Consider the following 17,227-nt stretch of genomic DNA (forward strand, 5'->3'; position numbering starts at 1 on the left):
TTTAATGGAACTTTAGCTTTAGCTGGTCATGACCAAGAAACAACCAGTTTCGCTTGGTGGGCCGGGAATGCCCGACTTATCAATTTGTCCGGTAAACTACTTGGGGCTCACATCGCCCATGCCGGACTAATTGTATTTTGGGCCAGAGCAATGAACCTATTTGAAGTGGCTCATTTCATACCAGAGAAGCTCATGTCGCTACTTTAGGTCGGGGGGTAGGTCCTGGTGGAGAAGTTATAGACACCTTTCCATACTTTGTATCTGGAGTACTTCACTTAATTTCCTGGTCAATTGCTTAAATCACCAAATTGTTTGACAAAGGGAAAAAAATACAGCAAAGGTGTGATCTTTACCATCTATTGTTTGTAACTTCACAAACCATCACAAAATGGTCTATAAAAGTTCATGGAAGCCATCAGTTCTAATTTTAGCAAGGAGGGATTGACCCACTCAAATGCCAAGAGGATTGGATATGGCACAGATTAATAGATTAGGCCCTTGCCTAGGCAACAAGTTGGGCACCTAAAGCCAGGGCTGGCATTTCATAATTTGTTTGTATTCTTATTTTGCATGCTTATAATATAAGAATCATGGTTTAGAATATCAATATATTTCTAAAATTTCAAAGACATTTTTCTATTTCCAATGGATACCAACACATTACAGAAACTGATATATTCTCTAGTGAAAGCTACCAACCCTATATGGAGTACACAAGATGGTATTATAGCATAAGTTGGCAACAATATTTTTTATATCATAGCGGTATTATTTTTTCAGTCTGGAATAGCAGTTTTATTGCCTGTCTAATAGGAATGATTACCACTTTGAGCCAACTTGAAATTCATTTTGGACATGAAATTAAATCCTATTTTTTTGTTTGTGCAATAGATTATTTGGTTGGTCTATTAGAATCATATACACGTTACAAATTTTGTTTGAATTTACTCTATTATGTAATTTTGATTCTTAAAGTACATAGGACAATTTCAAAGCATATTATTTTATCCATTAACCTTAGTTTCCTAGCTTTATTTGATGGTTTGGACCAAGATAACAGTCTAAAAGGATGTACATATGCATCTTTTATAGTTTCATAAAACATCATGTATATTCCCTATATTTCTCAACGTTTCAAGAATGAATATAATTTTTACAATATTTCCATATGACATTTTGACATGTTTCCTATATTTGGATGACCAAAATTTCCACTGAGCCCAACATTTTAAGCCATTTATTCTTGATAATAACAATGGAATCATATTAAGTGCCTTAAAAGAAACCCCAAAACATGTCCAGGATCAACTGTAGGGAAGTACAAAGAAACAGCATAAGCTGACCATATTTACTTATACAATTGCACCCCAGGCCCAGGCACAATTTACAATCATGCCATCGATCCAGCTCTAGCTAATCTATCAGCTAGTGTGTTAGGGATCCACCTGAACGAGCAGTTCAGGCTACATCCAAAGGATTTGGCTTCCCCAACCAAAGATCTAAACCCCCACAGTGGTTCCTCTTCAGCATTGAACCAAGAGATAACCGCTTGGCAGTCCCTTTCAATTAAAACATTTCTAAACCTTGCTTAGAATAAATCTTGCTACACCAACTGAACAGAAAAGGCAGGTATCTTCTGCTCCCTTTTCTCTCGCGTTTCTTGAGCAGAAACAGGCAACAATTTGCACTCTTAATTTTTTGAATTTTTTTCCACTTCTTTTTCTTCGACTGAAGCAGCAGTTCCATATCCTCTTTTTCTACTTCCTTTTCTTGGATTGAAATGGGGACGCAATCTTCTTTCCTGATTTTATTCCCTTCTTATTCTAGGACATAAATAGGAGCAAAATCCCCTTCTTCTGCTTCTTTTCTGGGACACAAACAAGGGTCTATTCTTCTTCTTTATTAGTTTTTTTTTAATATAGTTGACGTTTTCAATTCCTATTATTATATTGCAATAATAGTTTGAGATATTGAGACTAACATATTCAAATGTCTATCTTATCATGAATATGATGATATTTCTATATTGTGATATAAAATTTGTTGTTATTTGATGAATATTATTGTTAATTGCTAGTGTGGATGATTGCTGGTTACTATTCAAAAACAAAAAATTAACATAGGACTTTGGTTTTTTGTTTTCAAAATCCGTCACCTAGGTAACACATAGGTGTCTAGACACTCTTCTATAGCCTAGCTTCACCTTTGACTTATTTTCTGTTGATTGGAAACGGTGCTTCACCTTCGACATTTTTACAACTGTGCTCTTGTCCCATTTAATTTATCTCAATGAAATCAACCAAAGCAGAACTTCAGCTACATAACAGTACAAATAATCAAAGACAAACATAAAAAGGATACAAGCTTAGAGAGAAGTCTCAGTGTCTCCAGATCTTCAAGAATGTTGCTTTGTTTGTTTGTCACTAGTAGCAAATACAAAGCTTCAATTGGCTGGTAGACATAGCGCACATTTTCAGTTTCAACATATGTATGTTGTTTTCCTATGCCAACCAATTTGGGAAAAGCTGCAAGTAATCCTTCAATCCTTATTCGAGACATGTCCACAAACTGCCTTGAAACAAGAGCTGCAAACAAGTACAACAGATATTGAAAATGAATACCAAGTATGGGGGCCTCATTACATTATTCAATTGCTAGCGCAAGTCCGTTATGATCTTACTATGGTGCATAAGAAAATGAAAAGGCAACAAATGGGTTAAAAATAATAAGCAAACCCAATAGCAGAGCCTAGTGTAAACAAATTTGTTCTACATAAAAATCAACCCTGGAGAAGAATAAGGTGAAATCTTTGGACTTATTTCACCAGCTTTCTTTTAATGATCCACGGAGGCATTGGGCAGCAGTGGCAAGCAGCTCCTGTCTGAATGCGTTGGGCACCCCCTCCTGAAGGCTTCATGAAACTAAATTTTGATGGCAGTAGTCAGGGTAACCCAGGTCCCTCTGGGATGGGAGGGGTTATAAAGAATGAAAGTGGTAATGTGACTCTCTTATGCTCAGGCCCTTTAGGTGTGAGGGACTCCACCAAGGCAGAATTACTAGTTGTCCTTCAAGGGGCACAGTTTGCAGGATTGGAACAGCTATTAATAGAGGGCAACTCCAAGGTGGTTGTGGGGTGTCTACAGAACCCAGAGACTGTGATTTGGTGCTTTAAAAATGATCTTAAAAAATTCAAATGGCTACCAAGAAATGTGTCAGAAAACAATGGGTGGGGAGATCAGCTAATGCTATGGCTGATATTTTATCCAAGCAAGGGGCAAACAGGGAATAGTCGACCAGAAATTACCATGCATACTTGGTTTTGATTGCTAGGAGAGGTTGTAGCTCATACCTCTCCATGGATACTTGTATCTGTTTTTTTCTCCACTTTCTAATAAAAATTCTCATTTATAAAAAAACTCAGAAGTATAATCATTATATGTTTAAAATTACCGGCTAAAGGACTGAAAGCATAAAACCAATGATTAATCTTCCTTTTTATTAGTAACTATAAAGAGCAATTTATTATAATACTCCCAGAAAATATAAAATATTAAAATTAACTAGAAATAAGACAGAAAGAGAAACAGTATGAAACAAATTTTATGTATTTTGGATAATTCTCCTTTTTCAGTTTCAAGACCACAATTCAGGAGGTACAAACTGTTACATAGAAAGAAATTGATCCCCACCACCATCAGAGAAGAATGCAACCCAATCATTCAAATACCATTTCAAGCTTCTGAATATATCAACAGGGATTTTGTTAAATTTTGAATGAGCCCAACACAAAGGCCCAAACCCAATGCAGTGTAAAATCCTTTACATGAGTACCTGAGTTGCACCCCTATATATTAAGTACTAAGCTCAAAAACAAATTGAAAGATATAGAACAATTTCGTCTGTGCAACTATTTAAAGCCATTTCAGATGGTAAAAGTAATATAACAAACATCACATCAACATACTACAACTAGAAAAAATTAAATTCCAAGAAATAGGTCAAAATATGTTGGACAATCAATTAATTAGAACCAAGGATAGAAAAAAAAAATATTCCTATAATTGTATTTTGAAAGAAAGAAAATACTCAACTAAAAACCAAAATAGAAGCAGTTAGCATGCGTTGGGCAAACCAAACAACTATAATTGTACACTAAGAATAAATATAAAAGTTATTACATTTAACCAAATTGAATATGCAAATAGATAGATGAGTTAACATTCAAAAACAGTAAATCCAGAAAATCACACCAACAGGATTTCTTTAGGGAGAAAAAAAGACTCACCTTTGCCAGACTTGCTTATAATGGAAGCTGCAAGAACCACCTGTTGGAAACAAAAATTAAGGGGAAAAGCTTTGAAATCAAACTTGAATGTCAGAAAAGGGATATTTACTGAATGATGTAGACAGATAATATTGTAATTTTGTTCTACTTAAAAAAAAAAATAATATAGTAATTCTTTGTGCCTGGTGCACCTTGTGCCTCAGCCCAGGCATCCTCAGTCAGTTTTGCGCTGTTTCAAGCATAGTGGCTGGGTCAGGGCAAAACCAAGCCCCTTGAGGCAAGCCCAAACAAATACATCTATGTTCTTAAATTCTTCTATGCAAAAAGATTATTTTGTAATTTTAATTAGTTCTTATCTTTAGAAAATTATCTTGTATTAGGAAACATGAGGGAACACGAACAAAAAGGGGGTTCTTAGAGCGTTGGCATGGATTTGTTTGGCCTTGCCTCAAGGGGCTTGGTATAGAACAACTCTTAGAATTAAGAATGCAAAATGTTTATGTATTTTATTAACTACTTTAAGTAATTGGGGAAACAAAGATATTTAAAGTTTTCACGTGCTTCACTTGTTGAGAGATTAATTATGCCATGTTTGATTTTATTTCTACATTTTCACTTTGAATATGTTTTATATGTTATGTTTATGTATTTTATTTGAATCAATAACATTCTTTTTTATCAGCAACACAAAATAATTTCATTAAAAATATAAGAGAGCAAAACAACAAGAAGCTGTGAAAGAAACAGACTCAAAGTACCTTCTCAAAAAAAAAAAAAAAAAAAAAGACTCAAAGCTAAACCCCTAAACCCCAAAGTATTATAACTAAGCCGAAAAAATAGAATGTCCCTGAACCACTTGCTTAGCACCAGAACATCCGCCAAACTGTTTGCAGATCTTCTAACCCAGTTAACTCGAATCAACATATCCTTAGAGAGTCATTTGAAGCACCTAAGAACATTCCTTAGGTGCCAAGACAATTCCTCCCCCTTCTTCAGCCAGACCACAACTATTTTCAGTTGACCTTCAATAATTAACTTTCCAAACTCAATTCTTTGGTTTTCTCAACTCCAAAAACTGCTGCCAAGAATTCATCTGTGGCCACATCAGCCTGCTCAATTGGGCCTGAAGAAAAGGCACATATATTTCCTTCCTCATCCCTGATTACCCCTCCCATTGCTGAGGAGCCCGGATTGCCCACACAACTCCCATCAAAGTTCAGCTTTGGCCAGCCACTAGTTGGAGGTGACCAGTCCACAGCCCCATTTTGTCTTCTAGAGGATATCAGCTATAGCCCCCCAAGACCTGAAGAAATCTTCAACCTTAAAAGTCTGAGAAGAGATTCAAAATCTTGACCCAATGTGCCACTCTTAAGGTTATGAACTCTATCAAAGCTTCCTTACTCCTCCCTTATCCCCAAAATTTCTCAAGTTTCTTTCTTCTCAAACTGTCCAAACACTACTGCCCTAGTATATCTTCACATCAACAATTCAACATGCCCCTCCTCTTAGTGCAACTACAAACACAACGGCTCAACAACCCTTCCAAGATATTAGGAGGGAACCAACTGCAACCAAAAAGCAAAGCAAACCAATCCCACATAGAGCCAACAAAGGGACAGGAGATTAAGAGATGAAAGCAGTCTCACCATTTAACTTACATAAGCAGCAGAAGTTCGAGGACAAGTGCCAGTTTGGTCTTTTCCTTTAAAGCAAACCACAAGGATTTATACAACCATGAAGCACTTCCAACAAAAAGCACTTAATTTTGAGGAATGGGGAAACACCAGATTTCTTTAACTGGGAAATAAGGAGAAGGGGAGGAGGCTACAAGAGAGATAAACAAAGACTTGAAAGTGAAAACTCCTGCTGGATAAAGGATCCACACCCTACTATCCAAACCACCTTCCTCCAGGACCACAGAGTTCAGCAAGGGTAGCAAAGCAGACACAAGGGGAAACTCAGACTCTCTAAGATTCCTAGTGAAACCCAAGTTCCGGTTTAACCCAGAAAAAGAAGATCGAGACAAATAAACTCAAACACTAGTCTACCTTTGAGATTGGAAAGAGAAAAAAAGGAGAGAAAGGCCTCCTTCAAAGGTGACTCCCCAAGCCAAATATCTCCCTAAAACCTAATTTTCTGACTTGAGACCAAGTCATAGCTGATGTGACTGAGGAAAACATACCTGATGTATCATATCTTTTGAAGGTGTTTTCAGAGACGAGGATGATTTCATTAGGGCTCTTTTCTCAGGCCCTATTGGAGTGGGTAACTCGTTGAGAGCTGAAATTTATGCTGTGAGGGAAGGAATTCATAAGGCCAAGGAATTAAATATTTCTAAGTTAATAATTGAAGGGAGCTCGAGCTTGTAGTGGGTGGCTTTTCAAAAGGAGGAGGAGATGGATTGGTGGGATTACATAAATGAAAAAAGGAAGTTCAGGTACCTGAAACAAGGCATAGAAATTCAGTTGCATTGGACCAAGAGAGATGCTAATTGTTTAGCTAATGTTTTGGCCAAGCAAGGGGTAGGAAGAAGCAATTTTTTGTGGGCTATGTTGTATTTTTTGTTTGACCTTTTGGGTGGAGCTAAGAGAGTTTATCTCCCCTTCTTTGTAATTTCTTCATTTATATTTAATGAACCTCATTCAGTTATTGATCCAAAAAAGGGAACAAAATCACAGATAGCTTTCCAAAGAGCAGCCAGAGTAGCTCTATGCAGACAACTAGCATCCCATCCATTGTTTGACAGCCCATGAATACTTGCCACTTTGTGCTACAATCTCTCACTTTCCTTCAGGAACCTCCACAACCTTTTCTTTATGAGTAAAAGATTCTTTTACAATCCCCAGCCCCCTTCTACTTTCAATTTTACCACCTTTTCCCATCTAAGCAAGTGATCTTTCTTCCCTTCCCCGGGTCCCCACAGAAAGTCTCAAAATATTTTCAATTTTTCTCGCAACAACTTGGGGCATCTTGAAAACCAACATATAGCATATAGGAAGGTTAGCTAAGGTGGACTTGATCAAAGTTATACTCCCACCTTAAGAGGTATAATTCCTTTTCCACCCAACTAATCTCTTGATTCTCTTAACAAATGCCTCTCCCCTCATGTGTGTGTTCTTGTAAAGATTGTGGTGAAACCCTACCCCATTTACTGTTATCCTGCTCTTTTGTTTCTTGTATTTGGGAAATTGTTTGTTCTCTCTTTGGATGCAGATGGGCTCCCCCACAAGATGTGGTAAGTCTATTCAGCCCCTCCTTCATGAGGCAGCAAAAGAAAAGAGGAAAGTGCTTATGGAAGGCAGCAAAAGCTGTTGTGGTATGGACCATATGGGAGGAAAGAAACCAAAGACTCTTTTCGTAAAAAAGTAAAACAAAAGATGAAGTCATTGAAACCATAAAAGTCAGAACTGCACATTGGGTGATGACCATGGAACTATTCAAAAACTTCTCCATGAATGAAATTCTAAGAAATTGGACTAAAGTAGCACAGACAGATGTACCCAAAGAAGATGTGAGAGCGGAATGGAAGCCACCTGCAATGAACAAATTAAAACTAAACTTTGATGGGAGTTCCCTTGGTAACCTGGGAAGGGCGGGCATAGGGGGTGTGATAAGAAATCATCTAGGTGAAGTTGTGGCACTCTTCTCAGGACCAATAGGTATTGGTGACTCAATACAGGCTGAATCTCTGGCTCTTCTTCAAGGCTTAAAGATGGCTTAGCAGATTGGAACAACAGACTTAGAAATAGAAGGAGACTCACTACTGGTCATCTCTTGGGCTAAAAACATCACATCAACACCTTGGAAGCTCAAATTTATCTACAAAGAAATTGACACAATTGCAAGAAGGTTCAACTCTCAATTTGGTTGGGTTAGGACTGCAAACGGATTGGCGGATACCCTAGCAAAACAGGGGGCAAATAGACCTACCTTGTACTGGGCTGAACTATAACTGTTTTGTATGTGTCTGTAGACTGGGTTATAGATTGGGTTAATGCATTACTGCAACCTATATCTATTGTAATTCAATACTTCTCTGTTATTAATAAAAGTCTTTTTACTGATCAAAAAAAAAAATCGCTTGATTCTCTTCTCAAACCTTTCCACCATTAGGGTCTAAAACCTAGGTGATCTAGGGTTGTCACCTAGAGGTAACCCTAAATATCTTAGCGACCATTCCCCCTTCTCACATCCCAAAGAGCCATATCCCTGAAATCACCTCCCTAAATGTTGATGCTAACCACTAAGCTTTTAGTCTAGTTACTCTTCAAATAGGAGAATTATATCTCTCCCTACAAACCAACATTTAATCAACCGCATGGTATTGGCTCTTGACTTGCTAAGGACCTCAACTACCAAGGTAAAAAGAAAGGGTGGTAGTGGATCTCCTTGTCTAAGACCTCAAATCCCCTCAAAGAAATCAACCACCAAGCCACTAACAAGTATAAAGTAATGACTAGATTGCAGACAACCTCTGATCCATTTACACCACAACTTCTCATGACATTAATTAAGAACTCCAAATCCACTAAATCATAGGCTTTCTCAAAGTCCAACTTAACCGCAATTCCTTTTTTCCTTAATCTTTTCTAGGCCTCCACACACTCATTAGTAATTAAAATCTGGTCCACAATTTGCCTATCCTGAATGAAGGCCCCTTGAAACTGGGAAATAAGTGGAGCACCTTTTTGATCCCAAGGGATAGTACCTTAGCAATCTTCTTGTAAATACTAGATACTAGACTAATAGGTCTAAAATCCCTAGGATGACAAGCACCAATTTTCTTTGGAACCAAAGCTATGAAAGTTGAGTTCATTCCTGGACTAATTACTCCCCTTTAATGAAACTCCTTGAACACTCTGACCAAGTCAACTTTGATTATATCCCAACAATCTTGATAAAAAGCCATTGTAAAACCAACAGGCCTAGAGCATTGGGTTTGTCCATTAAGAAGATTGCTTCCCTAATTTCCTCCTCCTCAAACCCTCTTTCCAAGAACTCCACTTGATTATCACTCAACACCTCCCAATCAAGACCTTCAACTAGCCATCTCTCATTAACTGACCTTCTAAACCTCGATAAACTGATCCGCAAAGGTCTTCTTTTAGAGACAATAAAGTATTATTGTATTAAATATGAACAAAATGTACATCAAGATGATGTACTAAGGGAACAAGAAAAAATTGTTCCCTCTAAACTTGATCCCCACCTTGCTTTACAAAAAGCTTATCATGTTCAAAAAAGGACTCAAAACCTACACACCTAAACAGCCTGTCACCAGACATAGACAACCAAGAAAACATCTTCCCCACAATTTTTTGAAAAATGGAATCTACAAAACTTGTCTTGCTTTTGAAGACCCGATTGTCTCTTTCTTGCCAAACACCAAAAAACCACTGTTGGGGTTAAATTCCAAAATAATTTTCCTCTTTTACTCAGGCCCTCCACCCTCCAACCTTTTACAAAATCCTCTACTGAACCTGGGCAGCAACTTTTCACTTCAAATAAGTGTGAAATATTCACTGTTTCCAACTGTTCATCGCATAGGACACAGCTAGTTGAATCCAGTACAGCACCCTTCCGAGAGAGGTTATCCCTTGTAAGTATTCTGTTGGGGTATGCCGTCCAGATAAAAAAAAAAAAAAGAAATTTTTGAAGGCACATTTTTACACCAAACAATGTGGGTTGGAACTGAATGTCCTTCTGAACTATCCAAGGCCTTATAAAAAGATTTAACTGTAAACTTTCCAGTCTTCTCCCACTTCCAGATTCTACTATCATCCCTTGCTGACTCCAACTGTGTACTGTAAAGGAGTTGCACTAGTTCCATCCACTCCACTTCCCAATCATTTAGATTCCTCCTGAATTGTAGGATCCAAACTATGCTATCATCTTGAATTTGCAAGCTTTCAGCAATCTTAGATTCTTTGTTTGCTGCAACTTCAAACAAAGCAGGGAGCCTCTCGTTCAAAGGCCTCTTCCCACACCAAACATCCTTCAAAATTTGACGCTCTCCCCATTTCCTACTTTGAACTTCACACCTTTTACAAACCAATGATAAGTCTTTTCAATACCTTTCCAAACTGAGCATCCAATAGGACTGATTTGAAGTTCCTGGATACAATCCAAAATTTCTATCACCATACTTGGCCTGCACCACCCTTTTCCACAGCCCTCCTTGACTCTCTCCAAATCTCCAAAACCACTTCCCTAGCAAAGCAGTATTGATACTTTTCACCCTTCTAACCCCCCAAACCCCCTACAGCTTTTGGGCTAACAGACCTTGTTCCAGTTTACCAAGTAATACTTCTGCACTTTCCAGCCTCTCCAAAGGAAACTCCTCATCTTCTTTTCGATGATAGCAGCCATTCTTGCCGGGATTGGGTACAAAGATAGCAGATACATTGGGAGGGAGGATAGCACACTTTTCACCAGGGTAACCTTGCCTCCATAAGAAAGATACTTGGTTTTCCAGGAGGCTAGCTTCTTTTCAAGTCTTTCAACAATTGGCTCCCAAATTGACTTGGAATTACATTTTGCACCTAGGAGCATGCCCAAATATTTTAGAGGCAACTTTGCCACTTTACATCCCCACAAATCTGCCCCAACTGGTCAACTCCTGCACCTCTCCCACAGCCACTAACTCACTTTTGTTTAAGTCAACATTCAAGCCTGACACTACTTCAAACCATTTCAGCACAGACATCACAAAATAAAGCTGCTCTTGCGATGCATCACAGAAGATCAAAGTGTCATCAGCATACTGCAGTAAACTAACCTCCACCCTCTCGTTACCTACTGAAAAACCTTCTAGAAAACCCCTGAACCAGGCTCCTCAACAATCTGCTTAGAGCTTCCAACACACACACACACACACACAAAAACAAGAAAGGGGATAGTGGGTCCCCTTTCCTGATCCCCTTCAAACTTTTTAAGTTTCCAGAAGCTTTCCCATTGACCAGAACTGAAAATGATGGAGTACCAACACAAACCTTCATCCAATTTCTCCATTTAGAGCCAAAGTTCGTTCTTCTAAGCACGTAGTCCAGGAAGCTCCAGTTCACATGATCATATGCTTTCTCCAAATCTACTTTGCAGATCAGTCCCCCCTTCCACTTCTCAACCATGAGTCAATCAGCTCATTTACCACTAGAACCCATCCACCGTCAGCCTTCCTTCTGCAAAAGCTCCTTGGCACTCCAATATAATGCACCCCATAACTAACTTCATCCTTTTTGCTAGCACTTTTGCAATAATTTTGTACATGCTGCCTATCAGCCTAATAGGCATGTAATCTTTAATGTCTTCAGCTCCTTTCTTCTTTGGAACCAGAGTGATAAAAGTAGAGTTTAGCCTCCTTTCCAAGGTTGCTGATGTATGGAATTCCTCTAAAACTTCAACAATATCTACCTTCAGAAAATCCCAACACCTTTTTGTAGAATGCCAATGGTAAAACCATCTGGTCCTGGAGCTTTGTCCCCTTCCATATTCATAATTGCCTCTCACCTCCACTTCCTGGAATTCTCTCTATAGCTCCCTTGCTTGCTCACTTGTCAGCCCATCAAAATTTAACCCATCAAGTTCGGGCCTGTATTTCCAGTCTTCTTTGTAAAGATTTTTTGTAGAAGTTAACTATACTGGTTTTGATTCTCTCTTCCTCTTCCACCACTTCCCCAATCACCAAACAATGTACAGCTGACCTTTTTCCAAAGAGAAGAGAGAGGCCAAGAAAAGGTCATCTTCTTTGTCCAAACAGACCTGGACCACTTCTCCAACACTACCAATACTTGACTCATCATCAAACAAACTAACTTCTTCAGAATTGTTGCAGCTACTCCAACTCACGTCCTCAATATCGTCCCTCCAATCCACTTTAGTTCCAGTATACCGCAGATTGGGTTTGTCTTGGAAAGATGATGGGTGTATGACCCACTGCAACTGATCAGACTTCGCCCCCTACAAGTTCACCGAAGTTGAAGGGGATGAAGCTGGACCTGCACCTCAATCTCAATTGTTCTTTTAAATTCAAAAATTTTGAAAAAAAAAAATAGCCTTAAATGACAAATCGGAGCCAGATAGAGCCTTGTTCGACGGTCCACCTCCCTTGACCGATACGCCACCGCTGGCGGGGGAGCAAGCCTTCTTCTCTCCTGCCACATGGAGTCCACCCCACCACATCAGCACTTTCTCTTTCCTTTCTTCCTACCAGCACTAGTGTCACTTCAGCTTCCGATGCGAGCCAGACCTTCCTCCACCTCCCATTGATGAACACCTCAATGGATCTAGGGAGACTCTCTGGTTTGGAACCACCAATCTTGATTCTCGCCGCCTGAAGGTCTTAAGTATTCACACTCATGAGAAACCCAGCACAAATGGCTGCTACTTCATCGAAGACCTCCTCCATCCAGAGGTTGAAAGGAGACCCAAAAATCTTAGCATGGAGAGTTCCATCCTCAAGATCCTTCTCGTTACAGCATGGATTCCAATTTTCTACTAACGCCTTCCCCTCACGGGTGTTCACTATAGTAATCAAGTAATGTCGTCCACCAGGTCAAGGATGGCTGCTCTTCAAACGGAATGAATAGTGCCTTCTCAACAAACAGAAAGTGCCATAACATCTTGCATTACTCCATCCCAGTCCTCAACCTTCTTAACCAACCTGACCACCCTTCCTCTTCTGCCAGTTCTCCAGATTGCCTTCCTCCACTAGCTTTAAACATACCCTACTGTTAGACTTCTTCTCCACAGTGAATTTCTTCCCTTGCAGACCCAGTTCTCCTTTCTAGCCTGAGTCTAATTCCAAAGATTGTGCCATCAACAAAGCCTTTCAACCAACCTGACACCTCCCTGCTTAGAACCACCAAGGATCTTTTGTTTTCTCTGGTTTTGATCGTCAACCCTCCACCTGTTTCTTCCAGTAAAAACCTTTTCTTTTCCACTTCCAGTCCCTACAAACTTCTCCTCCACCTTCACTTGTTTTCATGGATTTTTTGGAAATTTTATAATTTTTTAAAAATTTTGTCCCTTGCTTCAAAAAGGCATTCACCTAGCCTTGTGCCTTGCACTTTACACCAAGGATAGGAGTATTGTAGCTTAGCAGTTTATGTATATTGTATGGAGCAACGTTATTTTTGTAATTGTAAATAGCTATTGCCCTCTTCTTTTGTTACATGGCATTGTAGCTATTTAAAAATGTGGGTATCACAATCAGCTCATAGAGTGAAGGTCTGAAGCTGTAACTTAAGCTAACAGGGAGTATTTCCCAAATAAGATTCCCAGTTTCTCTGCAGCAGTAGCTTAAATCATGCTCTATAAGAGACTCAAATCAATATATAGAAATGAAATCTTATGTAATATTCAGGTGAGCTGGAAATTTGTAAATACAAAGGAAGCAGTTCTGATCTTCCATGTGTATCTCTAATCTAATGGAGTATGGGCAAAGGGACTTAGATTCCCTGCTCTTTTAGTGGCCTTTAAACCATTGCAATGCAGTTGATATACTCCTCAACCAGTAGGTCTGTTAGCACCATTGTGTGCTCTACTTTAGCACCAGAAATTTCCAGTAATGTGTTATTGAAAAACGCAACTCCACCCTAAACATATTAAGTCAACTTGCCCGAGGATACCTTACTCCTTCACAGTGAAGAAATAATGGCTTACTTATTCTTGATGAGAGGAATAGAAAGTGCATCCCTGACCATCCAACACCATACCTCTTCTAAGCAAATTGTCCTTCATCAGGCATTTCTCCTACAGGAAAGCCACTACAGAAGGAACCTAGCTCATGCTTAAAAAAAATATTCTGGTCAGGTGTGGTTTGTGGTTGTTCTTATTAAAGAAGGAGATCACAGAGAAGAACTATGTAATTAAATGTGAAGTATTCTCAAAATGAAGGAGAACCATTGTAAGAACCCTTTTTTGTATTGCCAACTTGTTGGCAGTCTTATCTACCTTATGATGGTTCATTTATACATTGCTTATGTTGTCCAAGTTGTTAGTTGTCTTAAGTTCAAGTCCACATCATTATCATTTACTTGTGATTCATCATCATCCATTACCTTCATAGCACTGTTGAAAAAGGTTTATTCTCTCCTTTGTCCTCCACAGTTCATCTTGCCTATCTAATGCTCACTAGACTGGGTATCCAGATACATCTCTATGACTAGAGATGTGTTTTTCTTAGTGACTCCCTAATCTCATGCAAATGCAAGAAACAACCCACTATGTCCAAACTCCAAACCGTTACTGAAGCTGAGCATTGTGTCATGTCCACTACTTGCAATGAGATTATTTGGCTAAGAGGTCCTTTAAAACTTCGCATTCCACTCTCTCTAAACCTGATGACCTGGAAATGCAAGAAACAGCCTACTATGTCCAAATCCTTTACTTAAGCTAAGATTGTGCCATTGCTGCTGCGTGTAGTGAAACTATTTGGTTGAGGGGTCCTCTTAAAGAATTTCACATTCCACTCTCTTTGACCCACACCACTTTATGTGGATAAATATGAGCATCATGCATTGCTTCCAATCTAGTCTTTCACGATTATTCCAAGCATATAGAGATTGATTGTAATTTTATCTAAAGTTTCTTGACACTATCACTCTTCTTCATGTCTCCTCTAATCTTCAACTAGCTAACATCTTCACCAAAGCCATGACTTGCTCTCTTCATTAATTTCTTTTGCATGTAATTGATCTTGTCTCTCACTGACTTGTCATTTACACTCTTATGTCTTTGCTATGTACAATCATATAATGATCTATCAATAAAATTTTGCAGTTGTCAATCAAAAAAAAAAAAAAGAATTGAGGGGAAAGATGGACAGATTTTTAAACTATGTAGTTATTGTTTGTTGTATTATCTCTTATCCTATTATAATATGATAGGACTGTTGTAGCTTAGCTTGTTATGAAAATCCCAAGGGCATTTTTGTAATTGTAAATAGCTATTGCCCTCTTAATAAAAGTTACCCATTGGAGGTGGGGGTATTCATTTAAATACATCTCCTAAACTCTTCTTCCTTCTTTACTTGCATGGAACCCTAGGAATAACAGTTCTAGGGTGACAAGTAGAGCTTGGTCCCAAAAAAACTGCATTGTTTCATGGAATGCAGGAGTTGAGTCCAGTTAATTTATACAGTGGCGTGAAGTGGGATTTGAAGAAAAGGGTAAGAAAGAAAAATCACTCAAGTGCATCAATTCAATACCATAAAGACACCATTTTTTGAAGCATGCTAAAAGCAGCAGCTTTATTTGCTCACATAGAGCAACTACATTTTTAATTGCAAAGCATTTCCATCCATCCACCATGTACCTCGTAACTCATGCTTCAAGAATCATACAAGGAGAAAAAAATTGTATATCAGAAATGAATGAGGATTTTACCATTTTGATACTTTCTAAATCCAACAATCACCAACACAAAGGCAGCACACTTGAATGGGTAAGGGAAACTTGTGATCAATCAATTGAACGCCTGGAAAAAGCAAGCCAGTCAAGAAAATAATAAACACTATTAATTAATTAAAAACAAAAGATTATAACCAACTGAAAAGTAAAACTAGTAGACAACCAAAAGTTATGATGACAAGTAATATTTCAGGTTCCACGTGACAGAGGCCATCATGTATCGCCAACTCATGTGCCAGAAGAAAGAAACTAACTAATACATACAATGATCTTAGTTTCTTCACAACAATGGACCATGGATTCATGTAAGAATCAACTCATTTTCCTTATATCAATTAACCACTCAACTCAAGGATTCATTTAAAACCTATTTCCTCCAAATGCATTAGACTTAGAAAATACAAAAAAAATAAACTTGGATCTCAAAATTAAACCTTAACTATCCTTTTTGTGATTTCACAATGCAATACAAACTCAGTATCCATTCAAATTACCAGACATACAGAGGACAATAATAGAATAATTCCAATTATCAATTCCATAAATTTGAAATTGAATAAATCAAGAAAATAAAAGCCTGAAACTGAGACTTGACTATTCAGTCAAAAGATTTATAAACTAAGCACGATTCTAAACGTAAAAGTAACAACGCAGCAGAAAATTCTGAACTGACCAAATCCAGTCTATAGAGATCAACAAAAGTAATTAACAATCAGAAATTTTCTGAGGAAATAGGAATCAACTAGAAGAATTCCATAAAATAAATGCATTCAAAAAGGAATTGGGCAAGAGTGAAAACTAAGAAGAAAAGCGTAAGCGGCATAACCAGATCTGAAACCCGACGAATTCAAATGCCGGCAGTAGATCCGAAAAAAAGCATGTCTAAATTGATCAGATCTTTGTCCAGAAACAAACTCGAAGGCTAATTAGGACACTAACGGCTAAGATCCGAACCCTAAAACTGGAAATGAAAGAAGAGCACCCGAAGATTTCACCTTTCAATCTCCCTTGACCTATCCATCATCCGAATCAAATGGAGAGATAGAACAAACGATTAAATGTCGATCAGACACAGTGAATAAGAACTGTACCTTGAAGATCGTAGTGCCGCTGGTCCGAGAGAAAGCAAGCGAGCCAGCGAGAGAGATATACAACCAGATCTATATTTGAAAGAATTTTAGAAAGAACAGACGCGGAGGGGGACTCCCTCCCCACAGTGCTCGCACGGATTGCTACTCGCACATGGGACTTTCAAATCCAAAGAGACAAAAATACCCTTCGATGCCAAGTATCCGCTACGACCAGCTGAGAACTTACCAGATGTCACCTTGCAGCTGAGAGTTTATAGAGTCGACATGTTAATCCATTTATAACTATTGTCCGGCCGATGAATTTAAATTTTGTAAAGTTATTAGACAATGAGACCCTCTATATCCTTACATTTTTGTTTTATGTGTTTAAGCACTCTTAAATGAAAAAAAGAAGCAAGGGGATAATAAAAAGCAAATTGATTGCAAAATCTCGGGATGGGGTT

General features: G+C 38.4%; 1 protein-coding gene across 2 annotated transcripts in view; it reads right to left on the reverse strand.

The window, feature by feature from the left end:
- Nucleotides 1-17,008, reverse strand: part of LOC104589974 (clathrin adaptor complexes medium subunit family protein) — a 32,829-nt gene extending 15,821 nt beyond the window's left edge. The window contains exons 1-4 of one of the 2 annotated variants that reach the window (XM_010248463.3): nucleotides 16,785-17,008; nucleotides 15,670-15,760; nucleotides 4,286-4,325; nucleotides 2,362-2,585 (exon numbers count right to left, since the gene is read on the reverse strand). In XM_010248463.3, coding sequence (XP_010246765.1) covers nucleotides 2,362-2,585; nucleotides 4,286-4,325; nucleotides 15,670-15,672 — 267 coding nt within the window. In that variant the 5' untranslated portion in view covers nucleotides 15,673-15,760; nucleotides 16,785-17,008. Of the gene's footprint in view, nucleotides 1-2,361; nucleotides 2,586-4,285; nucleotides 4,326-15,669; nucleotides 15,761-16,688 lie in introns of both variants that reach the window. The other variant, XM_088887535.1, reaches the window with a different exon arrangement.
- Between the last annotated feature and the right edge of the window lie 219 nt (nucleotides 17,009-17,227).

The sequence above is a fragment of the Nelumbo nucifera genome, chromosome 5, assembly GCF_055504915.1.
Source record: "Nelumbo nucifera cultivar China Antique chromosome 5, China Antique-T2T, whole genome shotgun sequence".
Lineage (NCBI taxonomy): Eukaryota > Viridiplantae > Streptophyta > Magnoliopsida > Proteales > Nelumbonaceae > Nelumbo > Nelumbo nucifera.